Below are 22358 nucleotides of genomic sequence, written 5' to 3'. Positions count from 1 at the left end.
CCCGCACTGAGGACATGTATGGTCACCTTATTGGAGGAGAGATTACCAGGAGGCAGGGCTGAATAAAGCGGCTCCGCCCACCCGCCGTCTCTATGGCTGCAGCCATCGCCTCCTCCCTGATGATGAGGTGAGTGACGTTTCGAGGAGCCAATCAGATTGTTAAAAAAAATTAAAGCCGAGCGTAGACCTCCTAAAGGTAAACACGTGATGCTGGCAGGGGAGCTGAGGCCTGGCAGTGACAGGGTTACATAGAGCGCACAGAAGGCGCCGTCTCTGTGTCCGGCATCAGCAGGTAATGGTGTCCTACTATACAGGTGGAGCAGCCTGTGGTGTCCTACTATACAGGGGGAGCAGCCTGTGGTGTCCTACTATACAGGGCGAGCGGCCTGTGGTGTCTGACTATACAGGTGGAGCGGCCTGTGGTGTCCTACTATACAGGTGGAGCGGCCTGTGGTGTCCTTCTATACAGCTGGAGCGGCCTGCGGTGTCCTACTATACGGGGGAGCGGCCTGCGGTGTCCTACTATACGGGGCGAGCGGCCTGCGGTGTCCTACTATACGGGGCGAGGGGCCTGCGGTGTCCTACTATACGGGGCGAGGGGCCTGCGGTGTCCTACTATACGGGGGGAGGGGCCTGCGGTGTCCTACTATACGTGGGGAGCGGCCTGCGGTGTCCTACTATACAGGAGGACGGCCTGCGGTGTCCTACTATACAGGGGAGCTGCCTGGGGTGTCCTACTATACAGGGGGAGCAGCCTGTGGTGTCCTACTATACAGGTGGAGCAGCCTGCGGTGTCCTACTATACAGGGGGAGCAGCCTGCGGTGTCCTACTATACAGGTGGAGCGGCCTGCGGTGTCCTACTATACGGGGCGAGCGGCCTGCGGTGTCCTACTATACAGGTGGAGCGGCCTGCGGTGTCCTACTATACGGGGGGAGCGGCCTGCGGTGTCCTACTATACGGGGGGAGCGGCCTGCGGTGTCCTACTATACGGGAGGACGGCCTGCGGTGTCCTACTATACGGGAGGAGTGGCCTGGGGTGTCCTACTATACGGGAGGAGTGGCCTGGGGTGTCCTACTATACGGGAGGAGTGGCCTGTGGTGTCCGTACTATAAAGGGCGAGCGGCCTGCGGTGTCCCACTATACAGGGGGAGCAGCCTGCTGTGTCCATACTATACGGGGGAGTGGGAGGGACCTGCAGTATCCTACTATACAGTAGGAGCAGCCTGCAGGGTCCTATACAGGGGAAGCGGCCTGCGGTTTCCTACTATAAATGGGGAGTGGTCTCCAATGTCCTACTATACAGGGGAGCAGTCTGCGGTGTCTTACTATAAAGGGGGAGCAGCCTATGGTGTCCATACTACACAGGGGGAGTGGCCTGTGGTTTCCTACTATACAGGGGGAGCATTCTGTGGTGTACTACTATACAGAGGGAACAGCCTGTGGTGTCCTACTATACAGGGGAGCAGCCTGTTGTGCCCTATTATACAGGAGGAGCAGCCTGATGTGTCCTACTATACAGTGGGAGAGGCCTGTGGTCTCTGTACCTAGAGTATATACCAGTGAGGGGAGGCCTGGGCTATATACCCTGTACTGTCACACAGTCTTCTCATACAGCAGCACTGGGGGTCTCTGTACCTATAGTATATACCAGTGAGGGGAGGCCTGGGATATATACCCTGTACTGTCACACAGTCTCCTCATTCAGCAGCACTGGGGGTCTCTGTACCTATATTATATTCGAGTGAGTCCTGGGATATATTACCTGAATGGGACATTATACAGTAACACCAGGGGATGTGTCTGGGTGATGACTGGAGAGGTGACTGCTGGGAATGGGACATTATACAGTAACACCAGGTGATGTGTCCGGGTGATGACTGGAGAGGTGACTGCTGGGAATGGGACATTATACAGTAACACCAGGGGATGTGTCTGGGTGATGACTGGAGAGGTGACTGCTGGGAATGGGACATTATACAGTAACACCAGGGGATGTGTCTGGGTGATGACTGGAGAGGTGACTGCTGGGAATGGGACATTATACAGTAACACCAGGGGATGTGTCTCGGTGATGACTGGAGAGGTGACTGCTGGGAATGGGACATTATACAGTAATACCAGGGGATGTGTCTGGGTGATGACTGTATCATTGTGTGTGTTCGGTTCCTATAAGGTGTCAGGATGTCACTGTCTATGTCTCCATGCAGGAGTATATAGAGAAACACAGTGGTCTGTACAAGGACGTGATGATGGAGAATCACCGGCCCCTCACATCACTGGGTAAGAGGAGACTGTCATTTATTGTACAGGGGAGAGAGCAGGTATGGGTGCCCCCTATATGCACACATCACCCTCCAAGTTACTAAAATGTGCCTTAAGGAATGCACGCCCTGTCTTATGCAATTAGACACTCCCTCCCCTGCAGCACTGTCACACGGTGACCTACACGTCACACACACCTCCAGGTCTAGTAATAGTAAAGGAGGTGGGGTAGGAATATTACTGTCCCAATCTATCACATACTCAGTTCTCCCAGAGGTACCATCACACACCGTTACATCATTTGTACATTCTATCAGGACTGTCACCTCTTTCTCTCTGTGTGTTGCTGTCTATAACCCAACGGGGCCACCCTAACAATTTCTGGAACATATTTCTGCCTGGCTCCCTCACTTCCTATCCTCAGACATCTCCACCATCATCATGGGAGATTTCAGTATCGCTACTGACAGTCCCCAATCTCCTCGTGTCTCCAAACTATTCTGTAACCTCCTCTCTCTGCCTCTCCCAATAGTCTCCTCTACTCATCAGGAGGGTCACTGCCTTGTTCTTGTAGTCACCAGACTATGTTCCGTTTCTGAAGTCACGAACAGTCCTTTCCCTCACTCAGATCACAGCCTTATCACCTGCACACTCTCCTCCATTATGTCAACCTCAATGTCAATTAAATCAGCCTCCTCACACCCGCATATTAGATATTAATTTTCAACAACTATTCACTTCTCTGTGACAGCTATTCTCACCAATTTCTACATTCACACCTGAACTAGACTCTAGAAATAGCTCTCAATGAATAGCTCCAGCTACCCATCACCATACACGTATACTTAGACGTCAGCCATGGCATTCTAAATTAACAAGACACCTGCAAAAACTTTTATGTAATGTAGAACGTCAGTGGCGTAAATCTCGTACTCAAAGTGACTTCCTCACATGTAAGACTATCTACCACTCTTAGGGGTAAATTTACTAAAGTGAGAGTTTTTAGGAGAGAGTTTTAAAAGTGATATTGCCAATAGCAACCAATCAGATTCTAGCTATTATCTTCTAGAAGGTGCTAGTTAAATTTTAAGTAGAATCTGATTGGTTGCTATGGGCAACATCACTTTTAAAACTCACTTCTAAAAACTCTCACTTTAGTAAATTTACCCCTTATTGTAATGCTCTGGACACTGCCATACAAACATTTCCAATCTCTCATCTCTGCCCAAGCCTCTAACCTCAAGCAACTTTTTTATACATTTAAATCTCTTCTTACCCCTCACCCAACCCACCTGCTACTATCTGTGCACAAGATCTTGCTTCCAATTTCACGGACAAGATTGATAAGATCAGAAAGGAAATGGTATGCTCTTCCCCAGCCAGTGACCTGCTCTATTCCCTACCTGATCCCCCCCCCCCGGCACATTTTCTTCATTTTACCCCACAAATGAAGATGAAGTATCTACGCTCTCCTCATCCTCCTACTCTACTACCTCTCCTCTTCATCCTATATCCTCACACATCAGTAATGTTCTGTCTCCTGTGCTCATCCCACCCTTAACTAAATCTGTAATTCCTCTCTCTACTGGTATCTTTCCATCAGTGTACAAACATGCAATGAATACTCCCATTCGGAAAAAAACAAAATTCTGACCCTAATTCTCTCTCAAATTACCGTCCTATCTCCCAGCTCCCTTGCCCTTCCAAGCTACTGGAGAGACTTGCCTACACCCGCCTCACACACTTTCTTAACACCCACAACTTATTGGACCCAGGTCGGTCCAGCTTTCATTCCCAACACTCCAGAGACAGCCCTGACTGAGGTAGTAACTGATCTGGTCACTGCCAAGGCTAAAGGCCATTACTCACGTCTTATTCTTCTAGAGTTCTCTACTGCTTTTGACACTGGTGAGCAAACTCTTCTCCTACAAACACTACAATCCCTAGGTCTTCAGGACACAGCCCTTTCTTGGTTCTCATACCACCTATCTGATTGCTCTTTTACTGTTTGTTTTTCTGATTCCGTCTCCTCTTCACTACCTCTATCAGTTGGAGACTACATGGCTCAGTCTGGTCCTCTGCTTTTCTCATCTATACCAACTCTCTTGGCAAACTAATCACCTTTTTTGGTTTTCAGTTTCATCTATACGCAAACGACACTGAAATCTACCCATCCTCCCCAGATTTGTCACCATCTGTGCTGGTTCGCGGCACTGAATGTCTCACTGCCATTTAATCTTGGATGGCATCTCGCCACCTCAAACTTTACATATCCACTGGCCAATTGTAATTATTAACCTGATATCTCCATCACTGTTGACAACTCAACAATCAACCCAACAAACTCGCTGCCTAGGTGTCATCCTTGACTCTGAACTGTCCTTTGTTCCCCACATTCAATCTGTCTCTAAATCCTAGCTAAAATTTTATATGATCTTACACAAGACACTGCAAAAACTCTAGACACTGCATCACTAGTGATGTCAGTGGGCCAGCTTCAGACGGGAGGCGTTCCCTTGGGAACGCCCCCGTCAGGGAGGCACACCCCCGGCACGCCCACCAAAGGGGGCGTGCTGTCAATCAACATCGACAGCACGCCCCCTTTGATCAGACACAACGAGCGAAGGACTTTCCTTCGCTCGTCGCGTCTGGCGCATGCGCACGACGGAGCTCCCTCCGTCGTGCGCATGCTCAGTGCAGACCATCGACCCACTTGCGAGTGGACAGCCGCTTGCGAGTGGGTCTGAATCAGGGCCTTAGTACACTGGGGTATAGAGGCGTGGATAGTGGAGCTGGCACTTTAAATAATTTAGAAGTGTGACGCTCCTCCCCCTCTGCCCCACCAGCCCCTCACTTTTAGCAAAAAGTGCCAGGGAGCTGGTCACTTCATGCTGGACTCCAGTGGTATTTTTTTTTTTTTTTTTTTACTAACTAAAGGGACCCTCGCCACCTCACTAAAGGTTCTGGTCCTAGCTCAGGGCCACCAAGTCAGGGAGGAGTGCACAGGGCTTCTATAGAAAGCACCTGACAGCTCCTCACCGTTGCAAGCAGCAAATGTCCTCCTTCAGTGAGAGCCAGGGAAGAGGATACAGGGGAGCGCAGTGAGTATACAACCCAGCTGCGCGTCCCCCACCACCCAGGTCACCCATGCTCCCTCAGACGCTGGCAGTGAAAACCGCTATAGCACGTCTCTCCAGAGTCCCCCACCTCCCGCTAGTTGGGGGAGTACAGTGATTACACGTGGCGTTGTTACACTGACAGGGAGGACAGCACGGCGCTGTTAGGCGAGGCTGATCATCTATATAGGCAGGGAAGCCATATTGAGAGTTGGGGAAGTTGAAGGGGCGGAGCTAAACAGTGCAGGTTCTCTCCCTGTGCGCCTAAGGCTGTGCTGCTGAGTTGACACACACGTGTCTGCCTGCTCTCTACACTACAGGCTGAGTACAGGCATCGTGTACAGAAGGCTGATTCTCCAGGCATCCTGTTACATTAGGATCCTTTGAAAGGGCTGTGAGTACACTAGGGTGCTATTATTGGCTGGTGCTGCAGGGAACCCAGTAATTGGGGAGGGTTGTGGTGTGAATCCTCCTCTGTCCCATTAGCCTTCTGTTTCTACTATATCTATTACTGATTCTGTGTGAGTGGGCATGACAGGCAGGGCCACCAAGGCTTCACAGATAATGAACAAACAAAGCCAAATGCTACTGACTCTACATTATGTGATGCTTGTACAGTAGTGATCCACCTATCCCTATCACTGCATCCCCTACTCCTCCATGGGCCTTTGAACTAGCGGGAGTTGGCCGAGTCTTGCTGGTCACAAACCCCCTGGGCGACAGGATTGGCCGATTCAGTGTAAAGCCTGGTATATATAATGGGTTCCACTAGTAACATACCCTCTACTTCCTATCAATAGCCGTCAAAGAAACATCCACTACAGACAGTAATCCAGTTGGATGATTCGGACGAAGAACACCCCTCACATGAGGAAAATGAGGTGGGTGAGTTGAAAGAGGATTTGGAAGATGTTGGGTCCGCACCGCCAGATTTAGAATCTGGTTCTCAGGGGGTGGAGCCCTTAATCCGGGTGGTCAGACAGGTCCTTAATTTACCTGAGGACATAGGAGCTCATTCAGAGTCGGTCGTGAGCGCTGAGCGCTCACAACCGACTCGATGTTGCCCCACAGCGCATGCGCATGATGGAGCCGGCTCCGTCGTGCGCATGCGCAAGACCCGGCTAACGATGGGCGATCCGTCGTTAGGGGTCTCGTAGCAGACGGGGCGAGCTGTCGATGTCGAGTGACAGCTCGCTCCGTTTGCTGGGCGGGCCGGGTGTGTGCCCGGCCAAACGGAGGCGTTCCAGTCGGAACACTTGTCGTTTGGGGGCGGCCCCACTGACATCATTGCTGATGTCAGTGGGGAACTTCCTGCTCGAACAGAGCAGGAAGCTCCCTGGGGCTTACGAGTGCCCAGACCCTACCCTAGGGTCTGGTCGTAAGCCCCGATGGTCGCGATGGTCTTGACCATCACGACCTTCACCCATGTCGGTCGTTAGAGCTGTGGGTGTTAACGATCGACAAGGAGGCGGCCGTTCAGGATGCAAGCGGCCTTCCTGATTCAGAGCAACCGCTTGCATCTAACGACTGCCTCTGAATGAAGCCCATAGTACCTGAATCTCAGGAGTTTGATTTATTTGGTAAACAACAAAAAAGTCTGTTTTCCCTTCTCACAACAGCTTCACGACCAACTTTTAGTTGCCTGGAGACAACTGGATAAGCGTTTCTATATTCCACAACATTTTGCTGTCAGCTGTCCATTTCCATCCTCTATGATGGAAAAGTGGGAAACGCCTCCTTCAGTGGATGTGTCCGTTTCTCGCCTATCAAAGAAAACGCCACTTCCAGTTCCTGGTGCTACGTCACTCAAGGACCCTTCAGATCGTAAGCTGGAAACAACACTATGCTCTGTGTACTCTGCGGCAGGAGTGTCGCCTGCTAGGTGGAGCAGCTGATTGCGGGTTTGGACTCTGCTACATCCAGAGCAGAGCTGAGACTGCTAGCGGAACACATCTGTGAATCGGCAGTTTACCTAGACGAAGCTTCAAAGGATATCAGCCAAATTAGTGCTCGTATGTCAGCTTCCGCTATTGCAGCCTGCAGAGGTCTCTGGCTGCGTGCTTGGCAAGCAGAAGCTGAATCCAAGTGGGCGGTTGAAGGATTGCAGTTCACTGGTGATATGCTTTTTGATCCAGAACTGGACAAATGGATATCACAATCAACTTGGGAGTAAGTCTACTTTCCTCCTTTCGACTGCCCAGACACTGGGAAGACCTTGCATTGCTCCAACGTTTCACTCCTTTCGTGCTCCGCAGCCCTTTCATGGTAGAGCAAGAGGCTAGAGGTGGCAGAGGTAGAAGTCACCCACAGATGGTTGCACGTCGACAGGAACAAGAACCAGAACCAAATGGGATCTCCTGTAGTTGGAGCTCGATTAAAGACTTTTCAACAGGTTTGGAACCAGACCTCTTCAGACCCTCTAATCGCAGATTACTCTACGTAGGGTACAAGATAGATTTCAAAGCTTCACCTCCAAATCGTTTTTTTCACTACGGGTCTGCCGGTGTCTACAGACAAGGCAAAGGTTCTGTAAGAGGAAATTCAGTCTTTGCTACATTTAGCAGTGCTGGTTCCAGTACATCAACAGGGTCTGGGGTTCTACTCCAACCTTTTTGTGGTATCCAAGCCGGATGGGTCTGTCAGGCCAATCCTGAACCTCATGTCTTTAAACCAGTATTTGGTGGTTTATCACCTCAAGATGTAGTTGATTCAACCTGTCATGTGAACTTGGAACCTGCAGATTTTCTAATTTCTCTGGATATAAAAGATGCATATCTACATGTTCCAATTTGAGAACCGCCGCAAGCTTTCCTGCGTTTTGCGATATTACACGAGCACTATCAGTTTCGGGCGTTGCCGTTCGGTTTGTCCTCGGGACCCCGTGTCTTCACCAAGGTTATGTCTGTCATGATTGCACACCTGCGTACATCAGGGGTGACCATAATTCCTTACTTAGATGACCTGTTGATCAAGGCCCCATCAGAATCTCTTCTCTTGGACCACGTCTTACTGACATACAAGACTCTGATGCAGCACAGCTGGATGTTCAGTTTTAAAAAATCCAACCTAATTCCGTCTGAGGCTCCAGTTTCTGGGGATGATCCTGAATATAAGGTTACAGCGGGTTTTTCTACTGAAAGACAAAGCCCAGGACATTCGGCTACTAGTTCAGTTAGTCCTCAAACAGAAGACTTTACTGGTTTGTCTTCGTCCCTTGGAAGAGGGTAGCTGCCTTCGAGGCACTACAATTCGGATGATTCTACTCCTGTGTTTTCCCGCTGGACCTACTAACACAGGGGTCAGGGTCTCACTACTACATCGGATGATCCATTTGGCACCAACAACCAGGGTGTCTCTTCTCTGGTGGATGCAAACCAACAACTTCTTGGCGGGTCGGAGATTCGGATTGTGGGATTGGATAATCATGATGACTGACTCCAGTCTCCGAGGGTGGGGAGTGGTGATTCTAGACAGTCATTTTCAGGGACTTTGGTCTCCACAGGAAAGACTGTGGCCCATAAATGTGTTGGAACTCAGAGCAATCTACAACGCTCTTCTCGAAGCACACTTACTAAGATCTCATCCGGTCAGAGTTCAGTCGGACAACGCGATGGATGTCGCTTATGTCAATCGACAGGGCGGAACTCGAAGTTGCATAGCAATGTGCGAAGTCACCCGGCTTCTCAGGTGGGACGGGAGTCAATCAGTGATCCTGTCGTCAGTGTTCATCCCAGGAGTGAACAACTGGGAAGCAGACTATCTCAGTCGCCAGGATCTCCATCCCGGGGAATGGATGCTTCACCCAGTTGTCTTCCAAGCCTTGGTCAATGGTTGGGGTTGACCTCATGGCATCTCATGGTGTCCAGAACTTGAGATCCGGCTGCAGTGGCAGTGGAAGCACTAACAGTTCCATGGACCTACGACATGGTTTACATATTCCCTCCAATTCCTCTACTTCCTCGCCTAGTAAAGCGGATAAAACTCGAGTCGGTCTCGGCCATTCTTGTGGCTCCGGACTGGCTTCGGAGGAGTTGGTACTCGGACCTTAGAACTCTCTTAGCAGACGATCCGTGACCCCTACCACTTTGTCTCGACCACCTGCAACGGGGTCCTTTCGTTCACCCCAACCTAGCACAGCTGTGTTTAACGGGGTGCCTGTTGAGGCCACTATCTTGAGACGCAAAGGCATCCCCGAATCTGTTATCATCACTATGCTTTGTGCCAGAAAACCAGTTATGGCTGTGCATTACCACCGCATTTGGCGGTCTTATGTGGCATGGTGTGGTGGTGTTTCCGTAAGACTGATTTGCTTTTTGTCATGTATGGTACTGTTCGGAAGGATTGGCCGGCGTCAAAACAGACGTTGGCAAGATGGATTTAGCTGACTATACGACAGGCTTATATTAGCAGCAATAGGCTACCTCTTCCGTCTATTTCAGCGCATTCCACGCGCTCTGTTTGTACGTCATGAGCGGCACGGTCGAGGTGCCTCCACCATGCAATTGTGACGGGCGGCTACTTGGTCCTCGGTACATATCTTTGTGGTTTTATCAGTTTGACACATTTGCTGCTTCAGGCTCCTCAGAGTGCTCTCGCCCATGGGGAAAACTTTGGGACGTCCCCAGTGTACTAAGTCTCCAGTGTCCCATAGTGGATGAAAGAGAAAATGGGAGTTTGGTACTTACCGGTAAATCCTTTTCTCTGATTCCACAGGGAACACTGGATGCCCACCTTAGCGCTCTTCGCCTGCCTGTTTGATTGGTACTGTGTGTTTGTATGGTTTTGTTTGTTATGTGATTTCTGCTTCTCTTGTTATCCATCTCGTCTTGGTCTTTTTTCTAAACTAAGGGGCTGGTGGGGCATAGAGGGGGAGGAGCTTCACACTTCTAAATAATTTAAAGTGCCAGCTCTACTATCCATGCCTCTATACCCCATGTACTAAGTCTCCAGTGTCCCGTGTGAAACCAGAGAAAAGGATTTACCGGTAAGTACCAAAATCCCATTATCTATAGTAGTAATACAGTGACATCACTTATATCTATAGTAATTATACAGGGACATGACTGGGGAGGTGAGAGGATCTGGGAGTGTCACAGTGACATCACTTACACTACCGTTCAAAAGTTTGGGGTCACTTAGAAATGTCTTTATTTTTGAATGAAAATAATTTTTTTTCAATGAAGATAACCTTAAATTCAGTGTTCGCAAATACGCGCTATAGCGCTTATTTTACCCGGGATTGAGCACTCCGGGATGCTGGCCTTCTAGGCAGATTGGCAAAGAAAAAGCCATATCTGAGACTGGCCAATAAAAGGAAAAGATTAATATGGGCAAAAGAATAGATATTGGAAAGAGGAAGATTGGAAAAAAGTTTTATGGACAGACGAATCGAAGTTTGAGGTGTTTGGATCACACAGAAGAACATTTGTGAGACGCAGAACAAGTGAAAAGATGTTGGAAGAGTGCCTGACTCCATCTTTCAAGCATGGTGGAGGTAATGTGATGGTCTGGGGCTGCTTTGGTGCTGGTAAAGTGGGAGGTTTGTACAAGGTAAAAGAGATTTGGAATAAGGAAGGATATCACTCCATTTTGTAATGCCATACCCTGTGGACAGCACTTGATTGGAGCCAATTTCCTTCTCCAACAGGACAATGACCCAAAGCACACCTCCAAATTATGCAAGAACTATTTAGGGAAGAAGCAGGCAGCTTGTATTCTGTCTGTAACGGAGTGGCCAGAGCAGTCACCAGATCTCAACCCCATTGAGCTGTTGTGGGAGCAGCTTGACCGTATGATACGCAAGAAGTGCCCATCAAGCCAATCCAACCTTTCCAATGTCTTGACTATATGTTCTATTAATTTTGCAACTCATTTGATAAATAAGTCAGTTTTCATGTAAAATATGAAATTCTCTGTGTGATCCCAAACTTTTGAACGGTAGTGTATATCTATATTAATAATACATGGACATGACTTGGGAGGTGAGGGGACCTGGGAGTGTCACAGTGACATCACTTATATCTATAGTAATAATACAGGGACATGACTTGGGAGGTGAGGGGACCTGGGAGTGTCACAGTGACATCACTTATATCTATAGTAATAATACAGGGACATGACTGGGGAGGTGAGGGGATCTGTTAGTGTCACAGTGACATCACTTATATCTATAGTAGTAATACAGGGACATGCCTGGGGAGTGAGTGTTAAGGCTCAGGTCAGACAGTTGGGTATTAGTCCCGCTACGGCCTTGAGGGCTGGCATACCTTGGCTTGATGCGGCCATGTAGCAGCCTTGAGGGCTGATGATGACTGACTGGCATTGGCCAAGGGGCCAGTAGGATGAGGTGCGGCCTTTGGGCTGGTAGCAGCGTCTGGGCTGGTTGTGGCCTGAGGGCCAATAGGATGAGGTGCGGCCTTTGGGCCGGTAGCAGCCTCTGGGCTGAGTAGCAGCCTTTGAGGCCTTAATAACAGTCACTGAAAGGAGTTGCAGCCTATGGGCTGTGAAGCAGCAGGATCTGGGAGTGTCACAGTGACATCACTTATATCTGTAGTAATAATACAGGGACATGACTGGGGAGGTGAGGGGATCTGGAAGTGTCACAGTGATATCAGTTATGCACAATTAACTCTTAATTTCAGCCTTTTACTGATAGCTTCTCCAATACACAGGATTACACAGTAGTGAAGAAGACATTCAGTAAGTGTCAGACACCCAGCAGCCGTCCCTTTGTGTCACGATGACTGAGCAGGACCCAGAGCCCCATCACGGTGCCTCCACCTCACTCACTAACACGTAAGAGAGACATTGACCAGAAGATTCTGGAACTCACCAACAAGATCATTCAGCTGCTGACTGGAGAGGTGACTGCTGGGAATGGGACATTATACAGTAACACCAGGGGATGTGTCTGGGTGATGACTGAAGAGGTAACTGCTGGGAATGGGACATTATACAGTAACACCAGGGGATGTGGGTGATGACTGGAAAGGTGACTGCTGGGAATGGGACATTATACAGTAACACCAGGGGATGTGTCTGGGTGATGACTGGAGAGGTGACTGCTGGGAATGGGACATTATACAGTAACACCAGAGGATGTGTCTGGGTGATAACTGGAGAGGTGACTGCTGGGAATGGGACATTATACAGTAACACAGGGGATGTGTCTTGGTGATGACTGTATCATTGTGTGTGTCAGGTTCCTATAAGATATCAGGATGTCACTATCTATGTCTCCATATAGGAGGGGGTGTATATAGAGGAATACAGGGCTCTGTACAAGGACGTGATGATGGAGAATTATTTGCCCCTCACATCACTGGGTAAGAGGAGACTCGTTTTCTGTACTGGGGAGAGCAGGTATGGGGGCTCCCTATATACATATAATCTATTAATCACATATACAGTATATATAGATATATATAGTACCCAGTTACTGTGTGTCTCCTGCAGATGGACCCAATAACAGAAATACCCCAATGAGATGTCCTCGTCCTCTGTATTCACAGGATTGTACAGAGGAGAATCGCAGGATACCACAGGAGCATCAGGTAGATGGGATTTAGGGTCTCACCAATATACCACAGTGACTGTCACTATATGATCTGTAGAGAAGCGGTGTGTGTCTTATACACTGATATTCTTTTGTTTTATTTCATGTAATTTCATCAGACTTTCTTAAATAATTTTTTTGTGTTATGGGTTATTTAGGATGAAGGTCTGGCATTTATAAAGGTTGAACATATAGAAGAAGAAGACATGTATGTAAGTGATATAAAGGCAGAAGATATAGAGGGAGAAGTAGAGACGTATGTGACTAATATAAAGGCAGAAGATATAGAGGGAGAAGAAGAGACGTATGTGACTGATATGAAGGCAGAAGATATAGAGAGAGAAGAAGAGACGTATGTGACTGATAATAAGGTAGAAGATATAGAGGGAGAGGAAGAGACATATGTGACTAATATGAAGGCAGAAGATATAGAGGGAGAAGAAGAGACGTATGTGACTGATATGAAGGCAGAAGATACAGAGGGAGAAGAAGAGACGAATGTGACTGATATGAAGGCAGAAGATATAGAGGGAGAAGAAGAGACGGATGTAACTGATATTAAGGCAGAAGATATAGAGGGAGAAGAAGAGACGTATGTGAGGGGTGATCAGTGTAAGGAGGAGGAAATCCCTACAGCTATCAGCACAGGTGAGTTAAAACACTTATTACAGAAAAAAGTCACAAATTCTCCTCATTCAGTTACTACAACAATCTCTTATCCTACACCACCTTTTTTCAGTACAAACTAAGGCATTAAATGTGTCTGCCAAGTGGGGAAGTCAGGACTCATCACCCCTATTCTAATCCTACTCTCCCCCTCACATCATGTCACTGTGTGTTACCAGCCCAGAGAACTGACCAGTCTCCACGCACTTTCTGGTGTATCTCATACATCAGGAGCCATCAGCCCCTATTATACTCCTGCTCTCCCCCTCACATCATGTCACTGTGAGTTACCACCCCAGAGATCTGACCAGTCTCCTCCTCACACTCTCTGGTGTATTTCATATGTCAGGAGCCATCAACCTCTATTATAATCATGCTATCTCCTTCACATCATGTCACTGTGTATTTCCTACTTAGAGATCTGACCAGTCTCCTCCCCACACTCTCTGGTGTATCTCATACATCAGCCATCAGTCCCTGTTATACTCCTGCTCACCTCCCCACACTCCCTGGTGTATCTCATACATCTGGAGCCAACAGCCCCTATTATACTCCTGCTCTCCTCCTCACATCATGTCACGGTGTGTGTTACCAGCCCAGAGATCTGACCAGTCTCCTCCCCACACTCTCTGGTGTATCTCATACATCAGGAGCCATCAGCCCCTATTATACTCCTGCCCTCCCCTCACATCATGTCACTGTGTGTTACCAGCCCAGAGATCTGACCAATCTCCCCACACTCCCTGGTGTATCTCATACATCAGGAGCCATCAGTCCCTATTATACTCCTGCTCTCCCCCTCACTTCATGTCACTGTGTGTTACCAGCCCAGAGATCTGACCAGTCTCCTCCCCACACTCTCTGGTGTATCTCATACATCAGGAGCCATCAGCCCCTATTATACTCCTGCTCTCCCCCTCACATCATGTCACTCTGTGTTACCAGCCCAGAGATCTGACCAGTCTCCTCCCCACACTCTCTCATGTATCTCATACATCAGGAGCCATCAGCCCCTATTATACTCCTGCTCTCCTCCTCACATCATGTCACTCTGTGTTACCAGCCCAGAGATCTGACCAGTCTCCTCCCCACACTCTGGTGTATCTCATACATCAGGAGCCATCAGCCCCTATTATACTCCTGCTCTCCCCCTCACATCATGTCACTCTGTGTTACCAGCCCAGATATCTGACCAGTCTCCTCCCCAAACTCTCTGGTGTATCTCATACATCAGGAGCCATCAGCCCCTATTAGACTCCTGCTCTCCTCCTCACATCATGTCACCGTGTGTTACCAGCCCAGAGATCTGACCAGTCTCCTCCCCACACTCTCTGGTGTATCTCATACATCAGTGTAAGGGATGTAGCTGTACTAAATAAATCACTGGTCAATTTGATGAAACCCCATATAACAGCCATGATTCTGGTTTGTGCACTAACACATGTGACAGCACCCATTATGTTTTTTGAATAATATGTGATTGTCAGTATACTGTGTACTACCCATCACACACACAGACACACAACCACACACCCGTAATTGCACAGTTGCTTCTCCACTTTCTGTGCTTGGATGCTCTGTACTGTTACACTTTATCTGCTGACCTGTCTCTGTATCCTGCTCTGCCCTCCTGCTGTCTTCCTCTTTCTGCTGTTACTTATCTATGTCCTGCACCATTCCCCTTTCCTGTCCTGGTTCCTCCCCTGCTCTGTGCCATTCCCCTACCCTGTCTTTCTGCCTCCCCCACTCTGTGCCCTGCACCATTCCCCTATCCTATCCTTCCTTCCTGTCCTGCTCTGTGCCATTCCCCTACCCTGTCCTGCTGCCTCCCCCACTCTGTGCCTTGCACTATTCCCCTACCCTATACTGCTGCCTCCCCTGCTCTGTGCCATTCCCCTAACCTGTTCTTCTGCCTCCCCTGCTCTGTGCCATTCCCCTACCCTGTTCTTCTGCCTCCCCTGCTCTGTGCCATTCCCCTACACTGTTCTTCTACCTCCCCTACTCTGTGCCCTGCGCCATTCCCCTAGCCTGTCCTACTGCCTTTGTGCCATTTCCCTACCCTGTCCTGCTGCCTCTCCTGCTCCGTGTCATTCTTCTACTGTGTCCTGCTGCCTATCCCACTCTGCCCTTGGACATTCCCTACCCTGTCCTGCTGCCTCCCTCGCTCTGTACACTTGGGCATTCCCTTACCCTGTTCTGCTGCCTCCCCTGCTCTGTACGCTTGCGCATTCCGCTACGCTGCCTTGCCTCCCCCGCTCTGTACCCTTGGGCATTCCCCTACTATGTGCCATTCCCCTCTCCTGCTGCCTCCTCTTTGTGCCTTTCCTCTACTGTGTCCTGCTGCCTCCCTCGCTCTGCCCTTGGACATTCCCTACCCTGTCCTGCCGCCTCCTCCGCTCTGTACCCTGCACCATTCCCCTGCACCATCAGGTCCTGCTGCCTCCCCTGCTCAGTGCCATTCCCCTCTCCTGCTGCCTCCTCTGCTCTGTGCCTTTCCTCTACTGTGTCCTGCGGCCTCCCTCACTCTGCCCTTGGGCATTCCCTATCCTGTACTGCTGCCTCCCTCGCTCTGTGCTATTCCCCTACCCGTCCTGCTGCCTCCTCTACTCTGTGCCCTCTGCCGTTCTCCTACCTTGTCCTGCTGCCTCCCTCACTGTGTACTGCGCCATTCCCATAGCCTGTCCAGCTGCCTCCCCCGCTCCGTGCCCTGCTCTATTCCCCTACCCTGTCCTGCTGCCTCCCCCGCTCTGTGCCCTGCTCTATTCGCCTACCCTGTCCTTCTGCCTCTGTGCCCTGCTCTATTCCCCTACTGTATCCTGCTGCCTCCCCCGCTCTGTGCCGTTCCCCTACCCTGTCCTGCTGCCTCCCCCGCTCTGTGCCCTGCTCTATTCCCCTACTGTGTCCTGCTGCCTCCCCGCTCTGTGCCGTTCCCCTACCCTGTCCTGCTGCCTCCCCCGCTCTGTGCCCTGCTCTATTCCCCTACCCTGTACTGCTGCCTCTGTGCCCTGCTCTATTCCCCTACTGTGTCCTGCTGCCTCCCCTGCTCTGTGCCGTTCCTCTACCCTGTCCTGCTGCCTCCCCCGCTCTGTGCCGTTCCCCTACCCTGTCCTGCTGCCTCCCCCTCTGTGTTCCATCATCATTCTGTGTTGCTCTGTCCTATCGCTCTTCCTCCCTCTGAGCAGTTAAATACAGTGAATCATTACCCTAATTTAGTAGCATGACTCTGATGGGGCTTCTCTCCCTGAGGATGACCAGAGGACCATATAGAGGCTGCTTTTGCTATTTATGTATCCACCTGGAAAACTTTGTGTAGTGTGGACGCAGCTGTTAGTAATTATCCCACAAGTTTCCCCTGTTTATGTATGAGGGCGGTCTAGATGGATATTGTAGTTCACCAGCATCACTGGTTGAGATTGTCCTTGTGGCTGGATCTATGACTTGTGCAGATAATGTGCTTGTGTCATTTTATCTGTTCAATTAGAGTCTTGTTTCTTGTTGGTTCATTTGTTAATGTAATAATGTGGTCACTGTTTGTATATGCAAATTAAACAAAATTAAACAGCTAAACCTCTTCATTTATAATAACATGGTGGTGTAGTGGGGTTAGGATTGCTGACTCACAGCACTAAGTTCATGAGTTTAATTTTCAACCAAAGTGATGAGTGGAGTTTTGCATTTTTTTTCCTGGAAAAATCATACTGGCAGGTTAATTGACCTGTGACCAAATAAAGCATATTGTGTGTGCGAGTAGATACGGTTGTGAATATAGATTGTAAGCCTATTGGCCAAATATTCTCTGTAAAGCGCAATGAAATGTGTGAGCCTTATGAAGAGCTCTGAATAATAATAATAATAATAATAATAATAATAATACAGTTATTGTATTTCCAGCAGATGGACGCACAAGCAGGAATGACTTAGAGGGAAATCTCATCTTGTCTACAGATATTAAAATAGAAGATAACATCACACAGGAATCTCCAGGAGATAATCCCGTTACACTAAATATACATCCCTCTAATTGTGACCAATGTTCTCCTGATACCTCAGCTTTTGTTACACATAGTGCAGCTCATACATCTGATAAAATATTTCCCTGTTCTGTGTGTGGGAAATGTTTTACATATAAATCACAACTTGTTACACATCAGAGATATCACACAGGTGAGAAACCATTTCCATGTTCTGAGTGTAGTAAATGTTTTAGACAGAAATCAGATCTTGTTACACATCATAGAAATCACACAGGTGAGAGACCATTTCCATGCTCTGAGTGTGGGAAATGTTTTACACAGAAATCAGATCTTGTTATACATCAGAGATGTCACACAGGTGAGAGGCCATTTCCATGCTCTGAGTGTGGAAAATATTTTAAACTGAAATCACAGCTTGTTATACATCAGAGAAGTCACACAGGTGAGCAACCATTTCCTTGTTCTGAGTGTGGGAAATATTTTACACGGAAATTATATCTTGTTGTGCATCAGAGAAGTCACACAGGTGAGAGGCCATTTCCATGCTCTGAGTGTAGTAAATGTTTTACACAGAAATCAGATCTTGTTACACATCAGAGAAGTCACACAGGTGAGAGGCCATTTCCATGCTCTGAGTGTGGAAAATGTTTTAAACAGAAATCAGATCTTGTTATACATCAGAGATGTCACACAGGTGAGAGGCCATTTCCATGCCCTAAGTGTGGAAAATATTTTAAACTGAAATCACATCTTGTTAGACATCAGAGAAGTCACACAGGTGAGAAACCATTTCCATGTTCTGAGTGTGGGAAATATTTTACACGGAAATCAGGTCTTGTTGTGCATCAGAGAAGTCACACAGGTGAGAGGCCATTTACATGTTCTGAGTGTGAGAAATGTTTTACATATAAATCAGATCTTGTTATTCATCAGAGATGTCACACAGTTGAGAAACCATTTCCATGTTCTGAATGTGGGAAATGTTTTACACGGAAATCAACTCTTGTTAAACATCAGAGACGTCACACAGGTGAGAAGCCATTTCCATGTTCTGAGTGTGAGAAATGTTTTACATATAAATCAGATCTTGTTATTCATCAGAGAAGTCACACAGGTGTAAAATCATTCCCATGCTCTGAGTGTGGGAAATGTTTTACACGGAAAACCAACCTTGTTACACATCAGATGTCACACATGAGAAAAGTATTTCTATGAACTAATACAAAACAGGGTTTTAGTAACACAGTATTTTAAGTTCTTCATCCGCAGATAATTGGTATGTGTGTCATATAAAAAGAGGAGGAATGTACAGCGCCAGAGAAATCTCAACAACAATAAATAATATAGGGCTTGGTAAAGATGCATTAAAATGTATAATATCTAATATGAATATACACAGGGAATTATATATATATATATCAGTATGATTCCAGTATCAGAATATACCGTGATACTTTCCATGTGGTTCTCATTATGCCTAAATCTAAGCTCTTCATATTCTATATATTTGCAGAATAAATCTCCAATAGGAATCTAGGACGAATATTAATTTGCTTAGATATATATATTATATCTGCCCTTATTAGTGTAATTGGGTGTGATCATAGCATGTGACTCACTAGTGGACACTATCGCACGTTATTACTAATATCAACATAACTATGCAATATGGTATTATAATGTGTTTATAACGTGACCTTTATCCCAGTGATGCTGCCGCTATACAGATCACTAATCGTTATCTTACTATATCAGGTATGTAATTTATACCTTATGGTGTTATAACTTAGGAGAATCGCTATGATATATATAACATGTGATAATTGGATTGGTCAGCTCCATCACGTGACATTGTACTCATGCTATGTGCCCGGAGACCTGTATTTCTATATCTTCACCATGACAACTCTTACTCATTGTTACTGGTGTAACTGGTCACGTGATTGCGGTTTACCATGTGACTGGGTGGAACAAATTGCAGAAAATCCAGCAAGAGGCTTGGATGATATCTCCTTGATTGGTCCATTCCAGTCATGTGTGTGTTTGTGTTTATATCACATGACCGGGTGGATCTGATTGTCCAGACTCCCTCTCATTCTGGAACTCTGCAGCAGAGATTGACATGATTGGTTCGTTCCGATCATGTGCTGTTGAATACATCATGTGACATGGACTTGGGCCCGGCTGCTGTGCTGCATTAATTGGTATATGGAACTTTTTATTCTTACCTTTTATATTGTTTTTACAAACTCATTTGCTGATTATACATTAGGCAATGATTGTTTTCTATGTAATATATTTATTCTTATATATGGCATGGCTAATTATGGTTCCCCTCCTAAACCTTGGGTATATAAGGCAGCCATATTATACTGTATGATACACGCTTCTGATGAGGTTGTGGGTCTAATTCCTCACCGAAACGCGTTAGTAACTTTATACACTGGACAGGTTTGGGCCACTTGTCCTTCCTTATCTGGACCAGGAGTGAAAGCAGGAATATGGGAACATCCAGCGATTACACCGGCCAGCCATCACCCACTGCGAGCTTTCCTGCTAAAGACTGGACGGACTTCTGTCACAGCAACCTGGTAATATAACTATCTGCCAACTGGCCATTACCCGGATGCACCAAACTTCTTTCCATTACCTATTAGCTTGTGACGTCACCATTTACATCTGGTTCTCTATTTACTATTATTGGTGCCCACTTATTTGTAATCAGAATTTGTCTGAATACCAGTGACCTATGTTTTATATGATCTATGTGTTATGTTTCTAATTTCTATTATTTGATATTTTCATATTAAATACTATAATATTTTTGTATCTTTATCAGGCCGTATATTATTTATTGTTGTTTATATTTCCCTAGCGCTGTACAACCCTCCTCTTTGTATAATGTGTTATATCTTATTGGAGGATGACCCCCATCTGTGTATAGCTGCTATATAACTCCTCATACATCACCTATCAGATCTAATCTTTCCTAATCCTCCATGTGTCATTAATATAAGACTGGAATAGATCACTCGGGTGACACTTATAGTATTGTCTTTATTCTATTAGATATCAGCACCACTCTCTGCAGTAATAACAGACCACGTCATTGTTATATAGGGGATACATTTTATGTATATCAGTCATACACAGAGAAGATAAATACATTATTATACTATTAGATATCGGCACCACTCTCTGCAGTAATAACAGACCACATCATTGTTATATAGGGGATACATTTTATGTATATCAGTCATACACAGAGAAGATAAATACATTATTATACTATTAGATATCAGCACCACTCTCTGCAGTAATAACAGACCACGTCATTGTTATATAGGGGATACATTTTATGTATATCAGTCATACACGGAGAAGATAAATACATTATTATACTATTAGATATCAGCACCACTCTCTGCAGTAATAACAGACCACGTCATTGTTATATAGGGGATACATTTTATGTATATCAGTCATACACGGAGAAGATAAATACATTATTATACTATTAGATATCAGCACCACTCTCTGCAGTAATAACAGACCACGTCGTTGTTATATAGGGGATACATTTTATGTATATCAGTCATACACGGAGAAGATAAAATACATTATTATACTATTAGATATCAGCACCACTCCGCAGTAATAACAGACCACGTCATTGTTATATAGGGGATACATTTTATGTATATCAGTCATACACGGAGAAGATAAATACATTATTATACTATTAGATATCAGCACCACTCTGCAGTAATAACAGACCACGTTGTTGTTATATAGGGGATACATTTTATGTATATCAGTCATACACAGAGAAGATAAAATACATTATTATACTATTAGATATCGGCACCACTCTATGCAGTAATAACAGACCACGTCATTGTTATATAGGGGATACATTTTATGTATATCAGTCATACACGGAGAAGATAAATACATTATTATTCTATTAGATATCAGCACCACTCTCTGCAGTAATAACAGACCACATCATTGTTATATAGGGGATACATTTTATGTATATCAGTCATACACAGAGAAGATAAATACATTATTATACTATTAGATATCAGCACCACTCTGCAGTAATAACAGACCACGTCATTGTTATATAGGGGGATACATTTTATGTATATCAGTCATACACAGAGAAGATAAATACATTATTATACTATTAGATATCAGCACCACTCTCTGCAGTAATAACAGACCACGTCGTTGTTATATAGGGGATACATTTTATGTATATCAGTCATACTCGGAGAAGATAAAATACATTATTAGTCTATTAGATATCAGCACCACTCTCTGCAGTAATAACAGACCACGTCGTTGTTATATAGGGGATACATTTTATGTATATCAGTCATACACAGAGAAGATAAATACATTATTATACTATTAGATATCAGCACCACTCTCTGCAGTAATAACAGACCACGTCATTGTTATATAGGGGATACATTTTATGTATATCAGTCATACACAGAGAAGATAAATACATTATTATACTATTAGATATCAGCACCACTCTGCAGTAATAACAGACCACGTCATTGTTATATAGAGGATACATATTATGTATATCAGTCATACTCGGAGAAGATAATTACTGACTGTGCATTAGAGATTCAATGGACTTAATTCAATAGGGAGTCAGCGTCCTTCTTATTAGCGGCGGCCATTTTTGCAGAGATTTTTATCGGAAGACCCATTTAAAATACAAAATGAAAATGAAACAAGAAATATAAAATTAATAACTTT

The 22358-nt window shown here is 46.2% G+C and overlaps 1 protein-coding gene across 1 annotated transcript in view; it reads left to right on the top strand.

Moving 5' to 3' along the window:
• Positions 1–232: 232 nt before the first annotated feature.
• The window catches only part of LOC148473809 (uncharacterized), a 285177-nt gene continuing 263051 nt past the window's right edge, over positions 233–22358 (top strand). Inside the window, exons 1-5 of the mRNA XM_088459415.1 lie at positions 233–292; positions 2211–2283; positions 12837–12934; positions 13095–13584; positions 17494–18690. Coding sequence (XP_088315541.1) covers positions 2250–2283; positions 12837–12934; positions 13095–13584; positions 17494–18690 — 1819 coding nt within the window. The 5' untranslated portion in view covers positions 233–292; positions 2211–2249. The remainder of the gene's footprint in view (positions 293–2210; positions 2284–12836; positions 12935–13094; positions 13585–17493; positions 18691–22358) is intronic.

This window comes from Taudactylus pleione, unplaced genomic scaffold, assembly GCF_031769625.1.
Source record: "Taudactylus pleione unplaced genomic scaffold, aTauple2 ptg000910l, whole genome shotgun sequence".
NCBI classification, from domain to species: domain Eukaryota; kingdom Metazoa; phylum Chordata; class Amphibia; order Anura; family Myobatrachidae; genus Taudactylus; species Taudactylus pleione.
This window is presented reverse-complemented; position numbering and strand designations above follow the sequence as displayed.